The sequence below is a fragment of the Rhinoderma darwinii genome, chromosome 1 (genome assembly GCF_050947455.1).
Source record: "Rhinoderma darwinii isolate aRhiDar2 chromosome 1, aRhiDar2.hap1, whole genome shotgun sequence".
Taxonomy (NCBI): Eukaryota; Metazoa; Chordata; class Amphibia; order Anura; family Rhinodermatidae; genus Rhinoderma; species Rhinoderma darwinii.
In genome coordinates, this window is record NC_134687.1 from 89,394,967 (window position 1) to 89,419,451 (window position 24,485).

General features: G+C 42.8%; 1 protein-coding gene across 2 annotated transcripts in view; it reads right to left on the reverse strand.

Moving 5' to 3' along the window:
• Window positions 1-24,485, reverse strand: part of CFAP96 (cilia and flagella associated protein 96) — a 73,491-nt gene that overhangs the window by 39,147 nt on the left and 9,859 nt on the right. For both annotated transcript variants that reach the window (XM_075860180.1, XM_075860181.1), the window contains exons 3-5: window positions 18,353-18,572; window positions 14,064-14,201; window positions 13,911-13,986 (exon numbers count right to left, since the gene is read on the reverse strand). In XM_075860180.1, the coding sequence (XP_075716295.1) occupies window positions 13,911-13,986; window positions 14,064-14,201; window positions 18,353-18,572 (434 nt within the window). The remainder of the gene's footprint in view (window positions 1-13,910; window positions 13,987-14,063; window positions 14,202-18,352; window positions 18,573-24,485) is intronic.

Below are 24,485 nucleotides of genomic sequence, written 5' to 3' on the forward strand. Positions count from 1 at the left end.
CTGCCACTCCACTATGGCGGAGTGTCCTAGTGGGTCCACATACCCCTAGATTGTGACAGCACCGACACCAGACACTGGATTGGGCACCGACACCGGACACTGAACTGAGCACCGACACCAGACACTGGATTGGGCATAGATACCGGACTTGGCTAGAACACCGGACTGGAGTAGTGCATTCGTCTTGGACCCTCGGGTTGGCACAGGCAGCAGACTTGGCACCGACACAGAAAAACTGGATTTGGCACTGAAACCGGACTTGGTTAGAACACCGGACTGGAGTAGTGCAGTCGTCTAGGATCCTCGGGATAGCACGGACACCGGACACATATGGTGACCTAGTCACGAACACTCGGCTTAGCACAGGCACTTGGACACAGATACTGGATACAGGATATGGGAGATGGGAAACAGGATACAACTAGGAACCTTTTGCAGGACAAACACTGGGAAGACACAACAATGTTCAGGTACTGGGACAGAGGGTAGGTCATATTATATAGCCCAGGGTGTTCAGGGATAGGCTAAGGAAACTTTTAGTGATACGCGCACTGGCCCATTAAGAGACCACCAGAGCGCAGGAGTAGGGACCAGGAAGCAGCACACGTCGGCATCCTCGGGAGGAGGAGGGAGATGCCGGAATCAAGGTAAGAAAAGCTGACGGCCGGCAGTGAAGGTAGAATGGCGGTGGTCAGCGGCTGTCAGCGCTACAACCAGCCTGCATAGTATAGGGTGCAAATCCTCCAATGGTTAGCATGGCAGCCTGGGGAAGTGAAGGAATTTTGCGTAGGGGGCAGTGGCATTGTTGTGCATCTGTGCATTGGGAGATTCAGGCGCGATAAACGCAGGCTCCTGTGTGTACGAGGGTCTATACCACTGCTACACCAATGTGCAAACGCTGATTCCACAAATCGTTATCTTTGTTATATATCCAGTCATTTAGGGTTCGCAAATGAACTAGGATTGGAGTATTTTGTTTAATACGTTTTTAATACACGGTTGGGCTTTTCACAGCGGTGATTGTACCCCTGTTTTTAGATAGCTATGAATTAAAGTTATATATTTTACTCATTATCACTTCAGTGAATTTCCAATTGTTCATGTTTGTGGGAGCACAATAGATATCGTTAAAAATCAGTGAATTTTTACGAAGTATTACAGTTTATTATATATTTCAATATATCTGGATATGGCAGCCTTTGCACTCTCTGACCTAAATACAGAAGGATGGATGAGTGAGGCAAAAAGCGTCTTCTCTGAGTGTGAACTTGCCTATACAACGCAGGGAGCATCCCTTAAATCCACTTTTAAAAACCTCACTAGATTACATAAGGATTATACAAGAAGTTGGTGGGAAATTCAGAGTCTAGAAAATTATCTCAAGAACAAAATAGTGCCTAGAGGTCTCAGAGTCCCTATCACCCCAGCCCCCAGATTAAAGACATCTAATATTAAAGAGAGGTGGGAGTAGGAGATTACAGGGAGCTCATTGAGATTAATGCAAATTTTGGTTGAGGAGGAGATTATCCAGTTTGATCACATCAGTGTGGAATTGAAAAAAGAAATTGAGATAGTCAAGACTTTGGTGGATACCCCAGGCTTTGATAAAAAAAGATAAAACTTTGCAACAATCCTTAGAGAGGTTTACTAGTCATCTAAAAGAGCGTAAGCACTTCCAGTTCCAGAGAGATCTGCAGGAATTTAGGGAGAAAAAAGCGTATGATTTTGTTAATCAGCAACAACAACAGCATCAGCAGTTAAATAGGGGTCAAAGAGAATCTGACCCATCTACATCTGAGAGTGAAACAACAGACTCTGAAAGAGTAGGCCTATTATTTGGGACTGGTGGTGGTAGACAGAAATATAGGGGAGGTGCCAGAGGTAGGAATAGAGGCCGGGCTAGAGCTTCTTCCAATAGTGGCAGTAATTTTTTATCCAACAATCCCCCCATTTCCCGCTACATGCTGAGGGGACAAAAGGATTAGAAAAGGGAAAAGGAACGGATAAATTACAAATAATTAATTTATCGGAATATAATCTTAGTCCATCTGAGACCATGCTTTTAGAGAAGGGACTTTCGTTTGTCCCCACAGTTAAATTTAATTCATTTACCTGGATTAAGGATTTGAACTTGTTTGCTCGAAAATTAAAATGGATTAAGTTTTTTAAACATCACAACCGAAAAAAATGCTTGGAAATGGGTTTAGAGGAATCTGATTTAGAAGGCCTAGAAGCTCTAGAAGGGTTGCTTGAAGAATCAAGTAGAGCCCCAGGACTTTAAAAACCAGGAGTAGGAAGTTGCCGCCATTGGGAGATTTTACTAACGTAGATCTGTTTGTAGATTTGGTGGGTGAAGAGATCAAAGCTTTGAGTCAGGATATGAGGGGCATTGATAACAATCTGTCTTGGTCTGAACGTGTAGCTCTTACCACTTTGGAAAAAAGACGGAATATCATTCTTAAGGCATCTGACAAAGGTGGGAACATTGTGGTTATGAGCCGAGAAGACTACAAGAAAATGTGTGAGGACATCTTGCTCAATCCTGACTGTTACACCATTCTAAAAGAGAACCCCATAGCAGGTTTCAAAAAAGAGCTTTTGGATATCCTACGGGATGCAAAGAGCAGGTCTTTGATCAGTGCTAGTGAATTCAACTTTCTATTTCCACAATTCCCTATTATGGCATGCTTCTATAGCCTGCCAAAAATCCACAAAGGCTATCCTCCCCTGCGTGGTAGACCCATTGTGTCAGGTATTAACAATCTAACTCAGAATGTGAGTACATATATAGACCAGGTGCTGCGTCCTTTTGTGCTAGGTCTTTCATCATATGTACGTGATACTATGGATGTTCTGAAACAAATTGAGGGTATCACATTGGAACAAAATACATTTCTGGCGAGTTTAGATGTAGAGGCTTTGTATTCCTCCATTCCACATAGACTTGGCTGTGAAGCAGTGGAATACTTTCTAAAATCCAGGGGTACTCAATATGTGGCTCATAATCAACTTGTTTTGCAATTACTACAATTTGTGTTGGAAAGGAATGTTTTTATCTTTGAAGACCGTATCTTTCACCAGCAACGTGGAACAGCAATGGGGAGTCCCACTGCTCCCACTTATGCGAACTTGTTTCTTGGTTGGTGGGAAGAGACAGTTGTCTTTGGGGATAAATTTGCCAAATGGACTTCATCAATAGGTATCTGGATTAGATACATTGATGACGTGTTGTTGCTCTGGAATTCCACAGTGGAGGAATTCAATAACTTTGTGGCAGCCCTCAATATTAACGATTTAGGGCTCAGGTTCACATGTGAAATCAATGATCAGGAATTATCTTTTTTAGACCTCAAGATAATTAAAACTAAGGAAGGCACAATACGTACTAAAGTACACCGCAAGGAGACAGCAACTAATAGTTTCCTCCAATGGAACAGTTGTCACCCTTATCCCCTTAAACGAGGAATTCCCAGAGGCCAATTTATGAGAGTACGCCGGAATTGTAGTTCAATGGACGATTTTGAATCACAGGCACATGACCTCACAAACAGATTGAAGGAGAGAGGCTTCCCTAAGGGGGTAATTAGAAAGGCCTATGAGGGAGCGAGGGTTGCCGATAGGCAGAGTCTTTTAGTCCCTAGACAACGTAAAGAAGAAAGGGTCACCAGGCTCATAGGTACTTTTGACTCCAAACAATCTGAGATCATGGAAATACTCAAGAGGTACTGGCGTATTTTAGGTGCCGATGCGGATCTGGCGGATCAGATAACACCATGGCCTTCAGTCACATTCCGTAGAGGAAAAAACATTAGGGACAGGGTGATGCAGAGTTGTTTTGATCCTTTAATCCATAAGGGTACTTGGTTGGACAGGCAGATACCAGGTACACACAGATGTGGTAGTTGTAGAGCTTGTGACTTTATCCAAACGGGAAAAAAATTTAAAAGTCTTACCACCAATTTTGAGTATGACATCCGAGATTTTGTGAACTGCAAAACGGCTGGGGTGGTCTATTTAATTACATGTCCGTGTCCACTGAACTATGTGGGCAAAACGATACGGCAGTTTCGGCGCCGTATTAGGGAACATGTTGGAGAGGTTACAAATTTAAGAGACACTTCTATATCAAAACATGTACATGCAAAACATCAAGGCAGGGCAGAATGTTTGAAATTTCAGGCAATTGAGTTGGTACGTCCTCCTAAACGGGGAGGAGATTGGGATAACCTCATTTTGCGCAAAGAGGCCCAATGGATTTACAGACTGGCTTGCGTACATCCTAAAGGTTTAAACGAGCAAACAAATTACACCTGTTTTATTTAAACTCATATCAAGTCACAAGGTTTTGTTGGTCCCATGAGTGGGGCTATGGCAATCCAATCCTAGTCCACACAGTTACTTGCAATATACCATTTAAAAGTAACAAGTATTACAATTTAGTCCATGAGTGGTTCAAATGTTCTAAGTGTGGCTGACATTAACATCGTCTTTCCATTCGTACTGTATATATTTCCAGGGTAGGTGGTTCTATCATGGTAATCCAATTGCGGTCCTAAGCTGATCCGCAATATGTATCCAATCCAACATTGTTATACTCCATCCTGTTATAGTAGGAGGCTCTGTGCGGCAAGCAGATACTTGTACAGCCTCTCGTTCGGTCTGCACGCTCTGTGGTGTTTACGCTGTGGCTTCCGGGTATGTCAGCTGACGGCCGGGAGTCACATGGGTGAGCGTCACGGATGTGGTGGGCTAGTATGATTGGCTGGCTCGAAGTATGCCGCCGAGGCCGGGGGGAGGAGTATTGAGTTTATAGTTACTCTCAGTCCCGTAGTGAAGCATGCCGCTGACATCTATGCGTGCATGCTTCCGTGTTGTGCAGTAGAATACCTGCTGCTGAAGAAAATATCGCTGGCATCCTGGCCAGACTGACAGACCCCTGATGATAAGTATAGAAACGCGTAGGGTCTGGTGAAGTGAAGGAATTTTGCGTAGGGGGCAGTGGCATTGTTGTGCATCTGTGCATTGGGAGATTCAGGCGCGGTAAACGCAGGCTCCTGTGTGTACGAGGGTCTATACCACTGCTACACCAATGTGCAAACGCTGATTCCACAAATCGTTATCTTTGTTATATATCCAGTCATTTAGGGTTCGCAAATGAACTAGGATTGGAGTATTTTGTTTAATACGTTTTTAATACACGGTTGGGCTTTTCACAGCGGTGATTGTACCCCTGTTTTTAGATAGCTATGAATTAAAGTTATATATTTTACTCATTATCACTTCAGTGAATTTCCATGGCAGCCTGGGGGCCTAATAAAGGCCCCAAGTCTGCCACCTTAGTACTCTTCTGAAGACCTGCCGGAGAGCCTGTCAGAAACATAATATACTGAAATACATTAGTATTGCAGTATATAGCGATCGCTGGTTCAAGTCCCCTAGAGGGACTAATAAAAAAAAAAGTAATTGAAGCTTACCAGTCTGGAAAGGGTTACAAAGCAATTACCAAGGCTCGGAGACTTCAGCGAACCATGATGAGACCCATTATTCACAAATGGAGAAAACTTGGAACAGTGGTGAATCTTCACAGGAGTGGTCGACCTACCAAAATTTCACCAAGAGCATATTGACGACTCATCCAGGGGGTCATGAAAGAATCCAGGCAAACATCTAAAGAAATGCAGGCCTCATCTGCCTCAGTTAAGGTCAATGTACACAATTCCATAATAAGAAAGTCACTGGCCAAAAATGGCATCCATGGGATAATTGCAAGGCACAAAGCACTGATGACCAAAAAGAACACAAAGACTGGTCTTGCGTTTGCTAAAAAAACATCTAGATGATCCCCAAGACTTTTGGGATAATATTCTGTGGAGTTATGAAACAAAGGTAGAAATTTTTGGTTATATGGGTCTCGTTACATCTGGCATGAAGCTAACACTGTATTTCACCATAAGAACATCATACCAATAGTCAAACATGGTGGTGGTAGTGTGATTGGGCTGCTTTTTCATCTGCAGGACCTGGATGACTTGTCAAAATTTATGGAACCATGAATTGTCCTCTTTAACAGAAAATCCTGAAGGAGAATGTCCCCCTTCCCCATCAGTTTGTAGCCGAAAGCTCAAGCACAGGACAATGATCCAAAGCACACAAGCAAACCCACCTCTCAATGGCTCAAAAAATCCAAAATTAAGGTTTTGGATTCGCCCATTCAAATACTGACTTGAATCCCATTGAGATGATGTGGCAAGACCTCAAACGTGCAGTTCATGCTCGAGAACCCTCCAATGTAGCGGAATTAAAATAATTCTGCAAAGAAGAGAAAGCCAAAATTCCTCAACAGTGATGTAAAAGACTCATCGCAAGTTATCGCAAATGTTTGATTGCAGTTGTTACTGCCAAGGGTGGCAACCAGTTATTAGGTTATGGGGGACGATTACTTTTTCATATGGGTTATATAGATTTTGAATAAGTCTTTTACCTCAATAAATGGAATGAGCTGTATATTGTGTTTATTTGTGTTTATCCTATATTAACCCCTTGCCACTGCAGCCATTTTTCAGTTTTTAATATTTTTTTCTTCCCACATTCCAAAAGTCATAAAGTTTTTATTTTTCCATACATAAATTCATAAGAGGGCTTGTTTTTTTGTGGGATGAGTTTTAAATTTTCACGGCACCATTTATCCTGGGAAATGTTAAAAATCTGATTAAAAAATGCCTAAAAAAAGGGGGCGGAGCTAACGACGGACCTGAATGGACGTGTGCTGCTGAGCTCCATAACTACCGACAGCTCATTTTTCTCATAAGATAGCGTGTTGCAGCCAGCCATGGTCAAGATTGGTGGCAGTAAGTCCAGAGACGACCAGGATCCCCCCAGAACACTCGGGGCTCAAGGAGGCATGGAGAAGTTCGTGAAAAGGGGGCCGTTAGGTGCAGGCGGACATGAGGCCAAGATGGCGCCGTCCTCCTCTCGCTCCCGGGAAGAAGGAGTAGCTGGAGCAGCAGATGATAGCAGCGATGCAGGCAGCACTTCGACCGACTTGCCACTTACCTAGACTTCTTCACAAAGGTACTTAATAAGGCTTTGTATCCCCTGGTTAGAGATTTGGCAGACATTAAACAAGATATGAGGCAAGTGGGGCAACGGGTAGAGAAGTTGGAGGCTACTCAGGCGGCAATGCTAGATTTTAACACGGCAGTCACACACTGCTTCTCCTCGTGTCAAAAGCACTTTAATTCAGTATTCCGGGCCCTAGAAGACCAGGAGAATAGGAACCGCAGGAACAACCTGCGTTTTAGAGGTGTGCCAGAATCCATCCCTGCTGACGCTCTGATGGAAACTATCAAGGGACTTTGTCGCTCGCTGATCGGCCCTAATACGCCTGCGGACATTGTTCTGGAGAGGGCTCATAGAGCTTTGCGCCCTAAACCAACAGCCTCTGATCCCCCGCGGGATGTAATATGTCGTTTTCTGAACTACACGGAAAAGGACGCGGTGCTGACTAAAGCGAGAAACACGGATGCTCTTACTTTACAAGGTTCTGTTATCTCTATATATCAAGATCTGGCATCTAGCACCCTTCAAAAACGTCGTCATCTGAAGCCACTTACTGATCATTTGAGGAATAAAAATATTATGTATCGTTGGACATTCCCGTTTGGATTATCATTCTTCTATGAGGGTCGTCGCATGCTTGTTTCGTCCGTAACGGACCTGGAGTCCGTATATGCGCACCTGGATATAGAGCCTCTGGATATAGAAGACTGGGATCCGGTCCTGGATTTGACGTCTCTCCCTGCTACAGCTCACTTGACACCATGGGAAGATGTTCCAGCTCCTAAACGTCAACGCAGCAAGAAGAAATCAGGACGATTGGGCTCACGCAGATTAGCAGGGGAGAGAGAGGATCTGCCTTGAATTGCGGCGTGGTAACTCACGCTTTATATTCCTATATTCTTTATTTGGCCATGGTGTGGACTGCTATGGCTAGATGAGCTGATTGTGACAATACATGGTTAACTTACCAGATTCCCCCCGGTGGAAGGTTCTGTGTGAACCGTTACTGTTCTTGTTCTCAGTTGTGGGGTACTGTCCCCCATCTTTGTTATCTATGTTTGGTTTCCCCTTTCCCGTCATGTCATTGGTACTTTATGTCCTGTCCGCGTGCTTTGTCTATGGTCCTGCAGTATTATGGAAAATGTGTGATATATCTCTCGGCTCGCCTTCATACGGTAGCAGAAAGATCATATGTTGTGTACTTGCCTGTCAGGTTTGGAGACGCGATAGTGTAACCTGCCTCTGCATTGTAATATGGCTGCTCTGAAGATAGTGTCATATAATGTGAGGGGCTGCAACTCCCCCTCAAAGCGATGCCAAATTTTTTCTTTTATGAGGAAAGCAAAATGTGATGTTCTTATGCTGCAGGAAACACACTATAAGAAGGATCATTATCCGAATCTTTCCTTTTCTCATTTCCCGGTATGGTTTCATTGTGGCAGCAATAGTGGGGCCTCCAGGGGGGTGAGTGTGGGTTTTGGAAAAGCCGTACCATTTGTTTGTTTATCTACCACTCTGGACCCAGAGGGCAGATACATTATATTGAAGGGTAAGATAGGCACTCAAATGGTCACTTTTGTAAATTTATATGCTCCTAATGTTGGACAGGTATTGTAGTTGAGTAAGGTACTACTGGTGGTGGACTCCGTGGCAGAAGGTATGACTATTATAGGTGGGGACATCAACCTGGTTATGGATCCTTTAGTGGATTCGTCCGTTAAGAAATCGGCTTTATCGTATAGAGCTCTGAGGAGGGTTAAAACTTCTTTGGAGGACCGTGGCCTGGTTGATGTCTGGCGATGTTTTCATCCAACGGAGGTGGATTACTCCTTTTATTCTCATGTGCATAATTCCTATCAAAGACTAGACCACTTATTTCTGCACAAAACTAACCTTCAATACTGTAGAAACACAAGTATAGGTTCCAGAGTGCACTCAGATCACGCACCGGGTTTTCTGTCATTGCAGTTAGCTAACACACAAGGCAGATCGCTAAGGTGGAGGCTAAACGATTCGGTATTAGGGCGAGGAGACGTAAAGGAGAATATCAAAGGAAAGTTGGAGGAATATTTTAGACTTAATGCTTTGCCAGACACTTCCTCCCAGGTAGTCTGGGATGCTCACAAAGCCTTTGTAAGAGGGCACCTGATTAGCATATGTTCTCATATAAAAAAGGAAAGAGATAGAGATGTAGAGGTACTTCTGTCCCAGATCCAGAAATTAGAAAAACTCCATAAACAGTCCCTGGCTAGCAGGCACTTGACTGAACTGAATGATCTTAGATCCCAGCTTAAGAACTTACTTAACGCCTCGTCGGCTAAATACTTTGAGAGGTCCCGACAAAATTTTTACGCTCATGGCAACAAGGCCTCTAAATTTCTATCCAAAAGGGTCAAACAACGGCAGGTTAACAATCACGTCCATATGTTAAAGTCACTGGATGGCAGCTTGACTTACTCGGCCCCTAGAATCGCTTCTTTGTTTAGGGACTTTTATCATAATCTTTATAATCTGGAGAAATCGCTACCCTCGGAGTGTCTGGCAGAGAGACCTGGGCTCATATCCTCCTTTTTAGACTCTCTCTCTCTTCCGGTCATCTCCGAGACGCAGGGGGTAGTGTTGGCAAAACCATTTACTTTGGCTGAATTGGAGATAGCAGTTAAGCAGTCCCCAGTGGGTAAGTGCCCGGGGCCAGATGGTCTATCTATAGATTATTATAGATCCTTTGGAGAGATTCTCCTCCCTCGCTTATTATGCATTGCAAATCTCACCACTGAGGGAGTACCTCTATCTGTAGATATGTCAAGGGCATATATTTCCCTCATTCCCAAAGAGGGGAAGGATCATACGATCTGTGCTAACTTCAGACCCATCTCACTTTTGAACACGGACCTGAAGCTGATAGTGAAGATGCTGGCGTCTCGTTTAAAACAGATCCTTCCGGACATTATTTCGCCAGATCAGGTCGGATTTGTAATGCAGAGAGAGGGAAAGAACAACTCTACGAGGGTACTGCACATATTACATCACGCACAAAAAAACAGGGTTCCAACAGTCCTTCTCAGCACAGATGCGGAGAAGGCCTTTGATAGGGTTAGTTGGAATTTTATGAGACAGACTATGCTGGCATTCCACCTCCCTACCCCATTCATTAATGCTGTTTTTTCAATGTATGCATCCCCCTCAGCGTTTATTACCGTAAATGGGGCCCTGTCCTCCCCTTTTGAAATTAGCAATGGCACCCGGCAGGGGTGTCCTCTTTCCCCCCTGCTGTTTGTCATGGTTATGGAGACCCTGATGCAGTCTATACGTTTACAGTCAGATATAGCGGGTATGTGGGTAGGGGGGGTGGAACACAAGGTAGCAGCCTACGCAGATGATCTACTACTGATTGTCACGAACCCTATCACTGCACTCCCAAAAGTAAAAGAAGTACTGGACTCCTTTGGTTACATTTCTAATTTCTTGATTAACGCGAGTAAATCAAAAGCGATGGGTATAGCAGTGTCGCCAGAGTGTAGAGAAAAATTGAGGGCCAACTCGGCCTTTGACTGGTCGTCATCCCATATAACCTATCTAGGGATAAAGATGTGTGCAAATTGCGATGAGTTGTTCTCCTTGAACTTCTTACCGCTACTGGCCTCTTTATCTGACTGGTTACAACGATTAGATCTGCCTTATCTGTCGTGGTTTGGTAGGAAGAACATTGTCATGTCCTATGTCCTGCCTAAGCTTACTTATTTGATGCAGACATTGCCAGTAGCTATTCCTCGGCTATATTTCTCACGTATAATCAGACTATTTGCTAAGTTTATCTGGAAGGAGAAAAGGGCACGTATTGCGAGAGCCATTCTGACTCGGCAAAAAAGAGCAGGGGGCATTGGTTTTCCAGATCCAGAACAATATTATAGAGCAATACATTTAGCTAGGGTGCTAGATTGGGTGCGAGCCCCTGGACATAAACTATGGGTGTCGTTGGAAAACGCACTATCCCCGTCACCGCTTAGGACTCTAATATTAATGGACCCCTCCCTGCTTTCGGATAGCGGCCCCTCGAACCCCTTTACACGGGCAACCCTCTCAGTCTGGAAAGAGTTTGTAGCTGGCTTAGGGGGACAACAGCTGCCATCTCCTCTGATAGAGGTAAGAGATATTATAGGAGCAGCCACAAAAGCAGTAAGGGATAGTGCCCCATTACATGTCAGTAGCTCTCAGATGTCGCTGGCTCAACTGCTAGATGAAGAGGGTTGTCTAATTCCCCATTCGGCTCTACTGTCTAAGTTATCAATTACGAAGGGACATTTTTTACTTCATGCATATGTAAAATCTATTACTCTGTTATGTTGTAGGTCCACCTCGTTTCACAGAGAAGCTAACTGGTTTGAAACGCTATGTTCCCAGAATCGCACGCCAGTTAAAAGTATTTCTCAGATTTATAGGAAGATCTCTGTCCCTCTTGCAACTAGACCTCCATACTTTATAGGATTATGGGAAAGAGATTTGGGAAGGAAATTTACTGAGGCTGAAATATCCCGGATATTGATCGCCCCACATAAAGTGTCCAGATGCATTAAGATTCAGGAGAACAGTTATAAAATACTATCCCGTTGGTATAGGACGCCAGATAAGACCTGCATGCTTGGCTCCACACATCCGGATACGTGCTGGACGAGGGACAGAGGCACTTTTTATCATGTGTGGTGGGAATGTGGCCCGCTGAAAGAATGGTGGGACAAAATTTTCTCAATATGTAATTCCGTTTGCAAGGGAACAATTCCGGTGTCACCGGAAATTGCGTTACTTTCTATTGCGGATTCTTCTGTCCCGGTAGTCCCATCTGCTTTATTCAAATTGCTGATAGTGGCGGCTCGCCTGTTAATACCCCTTCATTGGCTAACTGATACAGTTCCATCTCTAGATCACTGGACTGCGAGGGTAGATCAGATCTATAGGTTTGAGGAGATGTCTCATTGGAACTCACATTCGAGGGATAAATTTCTCAAGATATGGCATCCATGGAAAGAGTACCGTAAATTTGTGTGATGTGATTTTATGTGAACTAAGAGGTTAAGTTATACCTTCATATGTGGACAGTACTGCTTGTCGCGGATGTACCAATGTTTTTCCTTCTTTTTCCCCTTCCCTGGGTTTTTACCCTGTTCAATATTCTCTTCCCTGTTTCCCCCCCCCTTATGGTCTGTAAAGTACTTATAATATGGCATGAGATGTAATGCTTAACTGTTCAGACGAATGTCCTCTGTATTGTTGGAAAATTCAATAAAAAATGTAAATATAAAAAAAAAAAAAATGCCTCAAAAAGTGACATGCACTTTTTTCTAGACTTATTTTTATGCTGCATTTTAAGCTGCATAAAATTATGTTTCATATGGACTACACAGCTTTTTACCATAGAAAACAATGAAAGGCTGTTTGCAGGCGATTCAAAATGTATTTCGGAGCATAATACAAGCGTTTTACGCTCCAAAATATGCTGGAAAATAAGCCGTGTGAATATGCCCTTGAGTTTAGAAAATCTCGCTACAAAAATTCTAGGTGTAGCCCTAGCCTAAGGTCACGTTCAGACGTGGCGAACTGGTTGGGTTGATTTGCTCAATTTGCACAATTTGCAAGTGGGAGATGATTGCAAGATTGGGTGAGTGGAAATAAATTAACCCGTATAGTACACACACGTCGTGAATTTATTGCAGATTTTGTTGCATGTGTTATGTGCAGATTTTGGTAAGGATTTTGCCACAGATTTCAGCCCTCTCGCTGTGAACATCCAGAACAGAATGAGCATGTTTATTTAAAAATCCACAGCATTCTTTGATTTTTGTGCAGAAAATGTTCCACAACTTGTGGATGAGATTTGGTAAAATCTCATCCACATGGCTGGGACTGTAATCCACTGTGGATTTTCAATGCGCAAATCTGCAGGGAAAATCTGCTGCATTTCTGTTTTGTGTGTCTCACATTCACACCCACGTCACATGCTGTGAAGGTGTATACGTGACACTAATGCTATGTGCACATTACGTTTTTGGCCTAAATTTAGCACATACGCTGGAAAAAGATCAGACGTTTACGTTAAATGTAAGGTGTGACGGATGCTGTAACTGTGGCACCCGTCACCATAGAGTTTAATGGTATACATTAAACGTATATGTCATGAACTCTCATGACCCTGTTCATTACGTATATGTTAAATGCATACCATTTTAGTCTATGGGTGACGGAAAGCACTGTTAGACTTCCGTTTCACGTATATGTCGCCCCTAGACTATAATGGTATCTTTTTAACATATACGTCATAAAAAGCTATTGACAAGCTCATGACGTATACGTTAAATCTATACTTATGACATATGTCATACAGTGGCATGCAACACCCATAGACTCATTTAAAAAATAAAAAAAAAGTATACCATGCAATATACATTTTTTTTGCAGATCGCTTGGGATGGAAAATCATAGTCTACTACCTCTTGCTATTCCATCCTACAAAAAAAAAAGATGTACTGACGTATACCAGCCCGACAGAGGCCTAAAGGACACACGTTTGGCTTCCGTCGGGATAACGAAGCCCTATGGAAATGTTTAGCGTGTACGTCTCAACTGGGAGTGGATCGTAAAGGGAGGGGAAGTATATAGGAAAGATTCTACTTCTCTTTTCTTATGATTCCACTCCTGGTTGTTACTTCAAAAAACTGCACTGTATGAATATACCCTTAAATGCTTTATTCTGCCAATACGTAGCACTGCTTAGAGACGAGAGCAGTAAAAGAATCAAAAGAAGAAGGAATCGCAATAAAATGGAAGAAGATAGGACCATTAGCCCAATGTGATTTTACCTTCATGAGCTCTTTGGATATGTCATAATTGTCAGAGGAATAAGAATAGTTTTTGCCAATGGTGAGGTTTGGATATCTGTAAAGAAGAACTCAACTAAGTAATGCCACACAATGTAAAACCAGCTATGAAATATTCAGTCTGCAATACATTACCCAAATCCTGTGCCTTGCTTGGGAGGGTTTGTGTAGAAGTTTTTCCCTGGTGCAGTATAAGATTTTCTTTGTTTCACTGTAGCACTGAAGGCTGGGACCGGACCACTGAGAGTCCCATAAAAACTTCCAGCTCCAGATCTAAAATATCCAACAAAAAACAAATTCAAGCAGAATTATACCTGACATTTATTTACACACACAGTTTTGATGCAATTTTTGTGGCAGTTTTTGGCTCAGTTATTTGAGCCAAACACAGAAGTTAACACAAAAGAAAGAAGGTGCATCAGTCTTTTCTTCATCCCTTTCCTTCCTTTTGGATCCACTTCTGGCCTCTGGTTTAAACAAAAATGAACCAGAAACTGGCACAAAAACTGCATCAAAACTGTGTGATCATAGCCTAAAAAAACCTCCGTAAACTGCAACCAAACTGCGTGTGTGCTCCTGGGCTTAGGGCCTGTTCACATCAGCGTTGGCTTCCGTTTAGGATTTCCATTCATCTGTTCCGTCAGAGGAACAGATGAACGGAAAGCATCGCTTCCGTTTGCATCACCATTGATTTCAATGGTATTTTTCTTGTTTCAGTTGGTTTCAGTTTGCCTGTTAAATAGAAGAACGGTCTTCAATGTTTGCAGACCATTCGTAGACTTTACAGCTATGAGTTGTGTCCTCATTTGAAAAAAATTCTGCATTTTTCGCTGCTTTTTATTCTGGTGTTTTTTTTATTTGCAAAAAAAATGCTGTGATCAGATGTTAGCTAACCGTCAATAGTGAAATATAAAATGCACTACAAACGATAATTATTTTGTTTGTGGTGTTTTTCTACACTTAAAGTGCGTTTTTTTCGGTTCTTGGCGTTTTTTTCAAAATGCTGCATGCTCTAGGATGGTGTTTTATATCTGGCATTTTCCCATGGGCTTCCAGGAAAAAAAGCATCTACTAAATGAAAAACGCCATAAAAAGCATTTTAAAAATGTATGAATAAAAAAAGCTTGTATAATAAATTGACAACTGGGTGTTACCATTCTCCTTGTAAAAGGGGTCTCTACATATTCTGGCACTATCAGCACTGATTGGACATTGTCAGATGGTGGAGGAACACACCCCAACTGGTAACATCCAGTTTTCAATTTATTAATACATTTATAGGAGGAAAAATAGAGGAACGACACAACGCAGAATTCTAAGAAAAGTTGCTTCAAATTTGTTATTTCAGGGGAAATACAAGTATTTATTAACACAGACATGTCATGAAAGCCTACAGCTCCTCTTTAACTCTGTGACCGTGTGGCTGTTTCTGGTACTAGGACAAAAAACAAGTGCGACCCTGCTGGTACATAGCTGGTGCCGTGATTCTACCAATACACAGCTACACTATATGGGCAAAAGTATTGGGAAACCTACACATTACACCTACAGGAGTTTTTATGACATTCCATTCTAAATTCAAAGGCATTAATATAGAGTTGGTCCACACTTTGTAGCTAAAATAGCTTCCACTCTTCTGGGAACACTTTTTACAAGATTTCGGAGTGTGTCATTGAAAATTTTTGCCCATTCACCCAGAATTTGTGAGGTCAGACACTAATGTTGGACGAGAGAGCCTGGCCCGCAATCTAGTTCACCAAAGGTGTTTGATAGCGTTGAGTTCGGGGCTCTGTGCGGGCCAGACAAGTTCTTTCACAGCAAACTCACCCAACCATGCCTTTATGGACATTGCTTTGTGCACTGGGGCACCGTCATGCTGGAACAGAAATGGGCCTTCCCCAAACTGTTCCCACAATGTTGGAAGCATACTATTGTCCAAAATGTCTTGGTATGATGAAGCATTAAGATTTCCATTCACTGGAACAAAGGGGCCTAGGCCAAGCCCTGAAAAACAACCCCATTGCATTATCCCTCCTCCACAGTCTGCACAATCCAGTCAGGGAGGTAACGTTCTCCTGGCATTTGCCAAACCCAGACGCGTCCATCAGACTGCCAGATAGAAAAGCGCAATTCTTCATTCCACAGAACACGTTTCCACTGCTCCAGAGTACAGTGGCGACGTGCTTTACATTGTGCTTGGTGATGTAAGACTTGCATTCAACTGCTCAACTATGGAAACTCATGCCATGAAGCACCCGGCGCACAGTTTTTGTTGCAGATGTTAATGCCAGAGGAGGTTTGGAACTCTGCAGTTATTGAGTCAACAGAGCGTTGGCGACTTTTATGCACTATGTAACTTTACGTGGTCTGAGACTTCGTGGTTTAGTTGCTGTGGTTCTTAAATGCCTCGACTTGGCAATAATCACAGTTGAACGTGGAATATGAATGAGAGAAGATATTTCATGAACTGATCTGCTGCAATAGTGGCATTTTATTACAGTACCACGCTCAAATTCAGTGAGCTCCTTAGAATGACCCATTGTTTCACAAATGTTTGTAAAGGCGACTACATGGCTAGGTGCTGGATTTTATATACACCTGGGGCAATGGGACTGAATGAAACACCTGAATTCAATGATTAGGATGTGTGTCCCAATACTTTTGTATAGTTGTCAACATTTTTTTTTTCTCCAGGGACACTTAGTGTTTGGCTTCTTCTGTGTGGCTGTCTTTTATGATGGCATGACTTATTCGGTGGGTGTGGCTAATAGGGGCGTAATGACGGGAAAGGGAGACAGGTGAGCCCTAATGTACCCGCCACTCAGTTCTGCCTACTTGCAATGGCCCGTCCTAGGCAACGGCGTACAACTGGGCGTGGGTCCCTACGCTCAATAAGTGCACGACTGACAAACAGACAAGGGTACACAGAAGCTAAGGGAAATGGGGCAGTTGCCCACGGCAACACCTTGAGCAACAAGAGTAGTGAACGAGCCAAGTCAAAGCAGGAGTGCACGAGGTACCAAACGCAGAGCAGGAGAGTAGTGAACGAGCCGAGTCAAACCAGGAGTGTACGAGGTACCAAACGCAGAGCAGGAGAGTAGTCAGTAAGCCAGGGTCAATATGAAGCAGGGACAAATAGTTCAAGCAGCAGCAGAGCCAGGAAACAGGAGAATCACAGGCAAAGGAGGAGCAGGAAGTGAAGGTATAAATAGACAGAGGGCGGGAGCTAGCTCCGTCTGGCCAGGCTGTGATAGGCTTTCCCACTCCTCAGCCTCCCAGCCTGATTGGTAGAAGGAGAGGTCACTCGATCAGACTTAGGAGCAGGTGCACTCTGACTAACCACGGGCGTCGACACAGAAGCTGTGTCTGGCAGATCCTTTACATACACGAATAAAAATTTCTGCACTAGTTTGGCGACAACTAATATGGTGGCCAGTATCTCTCTTTGGTTTTCTGGTTGTATACAGGCAGGTGATGTCTCACTTTATCACTAGGCAATGTGTGCTGACCACTACTGGTAGCGTAAAAACCAGCATAGATAGTGCCACAATCAGTGCCCCTTGTAGATGGTGCTCCACACTGCCCCCAGCAGACTGCTTCCTGTAGATATTGCCACATACTGCTTCCTGTAAATAATGCCACACATTGCCCCCTGTAGATACAACCAGACGGCCTCCCTGTAGATAGTGCCACAGTGCCCTCTGCAGATCGTGCCACACATCCCCGTTTTAGATAGTGCCACAGTGCCCTCTGTAGATAGTGCCACACCCCCTGTAGACGGAGCCGCACAGCCCCCTGTAGATTGTGCCACGGTGACCTCTGTAGATAAGGCCACAGTGCTCTCTGTAGATAGTGCCACACCCCCTGTAGATAATGCCATGGTGCCCTCTGTAGATAATGCCACAGTGCCACACAGCCCCCTGTAGATAGTGCCACACAGCCCCTTGTAGATAGTGCCACACATCCCGCTGTAGATAGTGCCACACAGCCCCTTGTAGATAGTTACACACACATCTTGTAGATAGTGCCATACACACCACCTTGTAGATAGCGCCACACACTCCCCCTGTGGATAGCGCAACCCCCCTGTAAATAATGCCATTGGGCTAAGCTCTGGCTGTGGATTCCGCTCCTGCAGGAGCCCCTTATGTCACTGTCCATATATGGACAATGATAATAGGGGCTCCCTCTACAAGTGAAATCCCCGGCCAGAGCTTCGGCAAAGCTCGGGCCGGGGATTCCACTCCAGGAGGAGTGAATGGCAAAGCAGGGAGCGAATAGTTTCCTGCTAGGACATAATAATCAATTGTATCTGCGTTCGGGACTGTTAGCAACTATGCTTTTGTCCATATAGTGTATCTTAAACCATCGTATTATTCAACAACCTCTAATCGTAGGACTGCAAGTTTTAAAATTTTACTTACGCCTTTTTTTCCCCATTAGATGGGAGGAATGCTTTTCCCACATTCTTCTTGGCCTGCTGCATACGATACTGTCGCCTCTGTTTTAATGGGTCTGAGTAAGCTTCACCTTCAAATGTTCTTTTGAACTGTGTATCAAAGTAACCGCCTAATGTATTTGCCATGGATTTGGCACCACCAGGAAACATTTGCCTATTCTTACTTGCAGCTTCATTAAATGGTTCTGAAACAATACAGTCATATTTAAACAACTATATAAAATGTCACTGATCAAAGGCTGTTTTATTTCTAAAAAAAAACAAAACATAACCTAGCCATGAAATGTAGAGAAGTAGATAGTGGGATGTTGTTCATTCAGAACATAGTACCTGACCATAAGAAAATTACAGTCTAAAAAGGTTTGCACAACTTTCTGACATACTTTGTATTCCAATTTCTAGCTTTTAAACATCTCTGTTTGCGGTCATTGGATGAAACCCTTTTTGTTTATATATAGAGTGTGAAAACCTATACAGACCTAGTCCTGCTCTCAGCTGAGAAGTGGATACTCTGACTTCCAGTCTAGCAATACTCTGTGACATAAATACATTATCAGCACAAATCTTTCTCCTGAACCTCTGATAAAGTGAAAATATATTAAGAGTGGCGTGTCAAACGGCAGTCTAAAACTAATTTACGTTGGCGGAAAGGAGGTGCATAGATATATATTAAGAGGTGCTTAATATATTTAGCCCATCTTTCACTGTCCGTGCAACATAAATGCAAATCTACGCCTGGTATGAGCAGGTGTAGATTTGTGGCATAATTTTTCACCAGTTTTAGCCCCGGCTAAATCCCACCCTCTTTTCTCTGCATTTTTGGAAAGTGTCAAGAAAAATATAAAGCCACACGCCTTAGCACAACTCTGGCGTCAGCCAAAATTTGATTATACATATATATAGTCCAAACCAATAATTGAACGTAGCTGCAACTCAATGCAAATATACAACTAAAATAGAAAAAAAGAGTCATGCAACCATAACCATTTATGCCAATAAAAAATATGAATTGAAATACATTAAAAGATATTTCACATGATAAAATAAGTGATGGATCACCAAAAGGAACCAATAGACACACTGAATTATAGTAAAGAACCACAATGACACTGGAATAAGGAGCTATTATATAATATATACATACACAGTATGTAGCAAAAATCTATTGAAAAAGTGAACGAGCCACGGAATAGCTATCAAGTTTATGTGATGAAATTATAAAGTGAATCCCAGCTTGAAGTATAGTGAAAATACGATGCACACGAGGTATCTCAAAGATACAGCCACATACAAACAATGTAAGGCTTGGGAAAAGGTTAGAGTGAAACTTCAAAACCTAGCAAAGTACAGCTAAAAAAATATATATGTATATAATAACTAATTGTCCTGCCAGGTAATAACATAAGAATGCAAATAGCTCACCTATAGGTGAATAGTCAGAGGTATGTCTGGTCACCTCGACGCGTGTTTCTAATTAGTTTACCTCAGGAGGCGTGAAGTTGGAAGCAGACCAGCACAGGATAAATGAAAAGTGTACCAATCAAATGTGGTAAAAACGACCACATGATGCAGAGGAAATGAAACTGAAAACTAAATCACCTGGGTAGTGCGCTACGTCATGTAGTCGTCCCTCCCCCCCAAGCAACCCGGCCGAAGAAATCGGCGCATGCGCCACTGTCTCCCATCGAAACATGCATCCACCAAAGAAGACGTCCGAAGTGAAGGCAGGGGAGACCCTATTCCGCTGTGTGAATAACCGAGACAAGCATCATCCAGCCACACACCTGCGTGCGACCCAATGGTGAGAGCTAATTGAAAGAGCAGCCGGCGCATGCGCACGAACGGACCAGGAGCGGAGTTGGGAGGAAGATCGCAGGACACAACGCATCCAGGTGAGCAGCAGAAAAATACAAAAGAATACAGAAATAGTGCTGGTAACTGTGTAAATAAAACTGTTTACACCATGAATATTAACCCCTCCCCGACATTTGCCGTATGGATACATCATGGAAAGCTAGTGCTTACCGCATTTTGCCGTATCCATACGACAAATGCATGGCACCGAAGCTGAGTCGGTGTCATCACCGCCGGATGTCAGCGGTGTATTACAGCTGACATCCGGCTGTAATGGCGGACACCGAAATTAGTTGCTAGCAGATCGGCAGCCCTACCATGCAATCAGGGTTGCCAACTGCTGCTATGGCAACAGGAGGCCTAAGGGCATGTTCTGATATGGTGGCATTTTTCTGCTGCAAATGTTAGTGCAGATTTGGGGCAATTACGCAACGAATCTGCACTAACGTTTACATATTTGACAGGTAATTCAGACGTTGCAGAAAACACAGCGGACTTGCCACAGATTTCAGTTTTTGCATTGCAAAGGCTGAAATTCGCAGTGAAATTCCGCTTCTTCTCCGCAATAGACAACGCATGCTGCGGAGGGAAAATTCCACACCGCAGCCTATGGTCCGCAGCGCAGTTTTCCGCAACGTCTGAACTAACTTTCCTAAAAAATGTATAGAAACAAATGTAAAAAACGGCTGCAGGAGAATTCCACTGCGGACTTTCCGCAGCGGAATTCCACTGCAATTCCGCCACGTGTGAATGTGCCCTAACAATGTCCTCCAGCTTTGCCATTACGGAAGCAGATTAAGCCCTGCCGGGAGGCGAAGCCTGATCGGCTTGCTGTCAGTGAATGACTGACAGATCTAATATATTGCACTACATAGGTAGTGCACTGTATTAGAAAAAACAAAATCAGACAGTTGGAACTTCAAGTCCCCTAGTGGGACTTGAAAAAAAGTGTAAAAAAAAAAAACGTTTTTAAACATATAATAAAAGTTTCAAGTAATAAAACACAATCGGCCTTTTCCCTTATAAAATCCTTTATTATAGAAAAAAAACATACATATTTGATATCGCTGCGGCCGTAATGGCCTAAACGATAAAAATATTATGTTATTTATTCCATGCGGTGAACGGCGTAAAAAACTATACCAGAATTTCTGTTTTTTGGTCACTTTGCCCTACAAATATTGGAATAAAAAGTGATCAAAATGTTGCATTTATCCAAAAATGGTACCTATATAAACTATAGATCGTCTCGCAAAAAAACATGCCCCCATACAGCTCCGTTAACGAAAAAATTAAAACTTTATGGTTCTCACAACTTGGCGACAGAAAAAACGACATTCTTTTTACAAAAGTAATTTTATTGTGCAAAAACTTGTAAAACATAAAAAAGTGCTATAAATTTGGTATCGCCGAAATCGGACTGACCTGAAGAATAAAGTTAACATGTCGTTTATAACGCACGGTGAACACTGTATAAAAAAAAACCCCAGAAATGCAGTTTTATTAGTCACCTTGCCTCCCAAAAAATAGGATAAAAAGTGATCAAAAAGTCGCATGTACCCCAAAATGGTACCAATAAAAACTACAGCTCGTCTCACAAAAAAACAGCCCTCAGACCACTACATCAATGAAAAAAATAAATTAGTTAAGGCTCCAATAAGCCAGGATAGAAAAAATATGCAATATCTGCAAAATTCCCCAAACTGCAAAGGTGCGGAGTGTGGACCAAAAGGGGGATAAGGAAGGATACCATTTATCAGTGCGACAGTGGCCTGTGCAGAAAGGATTGTGTCACTGCGTAACACACATCTATCGATTATTTTACTGGTTTTTTTTTTTACACTATTGTTATACCACCTGACTATGCCCCTGATGTTCTCTGCCCTGCTTACATGTGCCCCCACATTATAAACGGAAACACCAGCAATACTCAAAAAAACTACTACCAAGCAAATCCACGCTCCAAAAGCCAAATGGTGCTCCCTCCCCTCTGAACCCTACAGCGTGCCCAAAAAGTTGTTTACTTCCACATATATGGCATCGCCATACCCGGGAGAACCCTTTTAACAATTTTTGAGGTGTGTGTGTCTCCAGGGGCATAAGCTGGGCACGACATATTTGCCACTGAAATAGCATATCTAGGGAAAAAAAAATTTTTTTCTTTGCACCATCCGCAGTGCAATAATTTATGGAAAAGTCCTGCAGGGTGAAAATGCTCACTACACCACTTAAAAAATGCCTTGAGGGGTGCAGTTTCCAAAATGGGGTCACTTCTCAGGGGTTTCTTTTATTATTTCACATCAGAGCCTCTGCAATTGTGAACCAATACTTTGTAAATCACCAAATTAGGCCTAAATTTTACGTGGTACTCTTTCACTCTTGAGCCCTGTCAAATGTCCAGGCAAAAGTTTAGGGCCACATGTAGGGTGTTTCTAATACCGCGAAACACAGCATAATAATTAGAGAGCTGTCTTATTATGGTGGCACAACCTGGGCACCACATATTGCCATATCTATGGAAAAAGTCCCATTTTCACTCTGCAACATCGAGTGCACACTAATTTCTGCAAAACACCTGCAGGGTTAACATGCTCAATACACCCCTAGGTGAATACCTTGAGGGGTATAGTTTCCATAATGTGGTCACTTCTGGGGGGTTGCCACTTTTTGGTCCCACAGGGGTTTTGCAAATGCTACATAGCGCCCAGAAACTAATCCAGCAAAATCTGCACTCAAAAAGCCAAATGCCGCTCCTTCCCTTCTGAGCCCTACTGTGTGCCCAAACAGCAGTTTATTACCACATATGGGGTATTGCCATACTGGAGAGAAATTGCTTTACAAATGTTGGGTTTCTTTTTTTCCTTTATTTGTTGGGAAAATGAAAAATTTTGAGCTAAAGCTACGTCTTATTGAAGAAAAGGGATTGTTTTTATTTTCACTGCCCAATTCTAAAAATTCTGTAAAAAACATGTGGGGTCAAAATGCTCACTACACCCCTAGATGAATTCCTCAAGGGGTGTAGTTTCCTAAATGGAGTCACTTTTTGGGCGTTTTCATTGTTTTGTCCCCTAAGGGGCTTTGCAAATGTGACATGGCCTCCGCAAACCATTCCTGCTAAATGTGATCTCCAAAAGCCAAATAGCACTCTTTCCCTTCTAAACCCTTGTGTGTGTCCAAACAGCTGTTTATGACCACATGTGGGGTATTGTTTTACTCGGGAGAAATAGCTTTACAAATTTTTGGGTGGTTTTTCTCCTTTAGTCCTTGTGGAAATTAGAAAAAATTAGCTAAACATACATTTTCTTTGAAAAAATGTAGATTTTCATTTTTACTGCCTACTTCCATTAATTTCTGCAAAAAACCTGTGCGGTCAAAATGCTCACGATACCCATAGATAATTTCCTCAATGGGTGTAGTTTCCAAAATGGGGTCACTTGTGGGGGGGGGGGTTCCACTGTTTTTTCCACTTAGGGGCTTTGCAAATGCGACATAGCCTCCGCAAACCATTCCTGCTAAATTTGAGCACCAAAAACCAAATAGCGCTCTTTCGCTTCTGAGCCCTGCCCTGCAGTGTCCAGACAGCCGTTTATGACCACATGTGGGATATTGTTTTACTCAGGAGAAATTGCTTTACAAATGTTGCGGTGCTTTTTCCCCTTTAGTCCTTGTGGAAATGAAAAAAATTAGCTAAACCTACATTTTCTTTGGAAAAGTTTCGATTTTAATTTTCATGGCCTAATTCCAATAATTTCTGCAAAAAACCTGTGCAGTCAAAATGCACACTATACCTCTAGATAATTTCCTCAATGGGTGTAGTTTCCAAAATGGGGTCACTTGTGGGGGGTTTCCACTGTTTTGTCCCCTCAGGTGCTTTGCAAATGTGACATGGCCTCCGCAAACCATTCCTGCTAAATTTGAGCTCCAAAAGCCAAATGGTGCTCTTTCCCTTCTGAGCCCTGCTGTGTGTCCAAACAGTCGTTTATGACCACATGTGGGGTATTGTTTTATTCGGGAGAAATTGCTTTACAATTTTTTTGGTGGTTTTTCTCCTTTAGTCCTTGTGGAAATGAGAAAAAATTAGCTAAACATACATTTTCTTTGAAAAATTTTAGATTTTAATTTTCACTGCCTACTTCCAATAATTTCTGCAAAAAACCTGTGCGGTGAAAATGCTCACTATACCCCTAGATAGTTTCTTCAATGGGTGTAGTTTCCAAAATGGGGTCACTTGTGGAGGGGGTTCC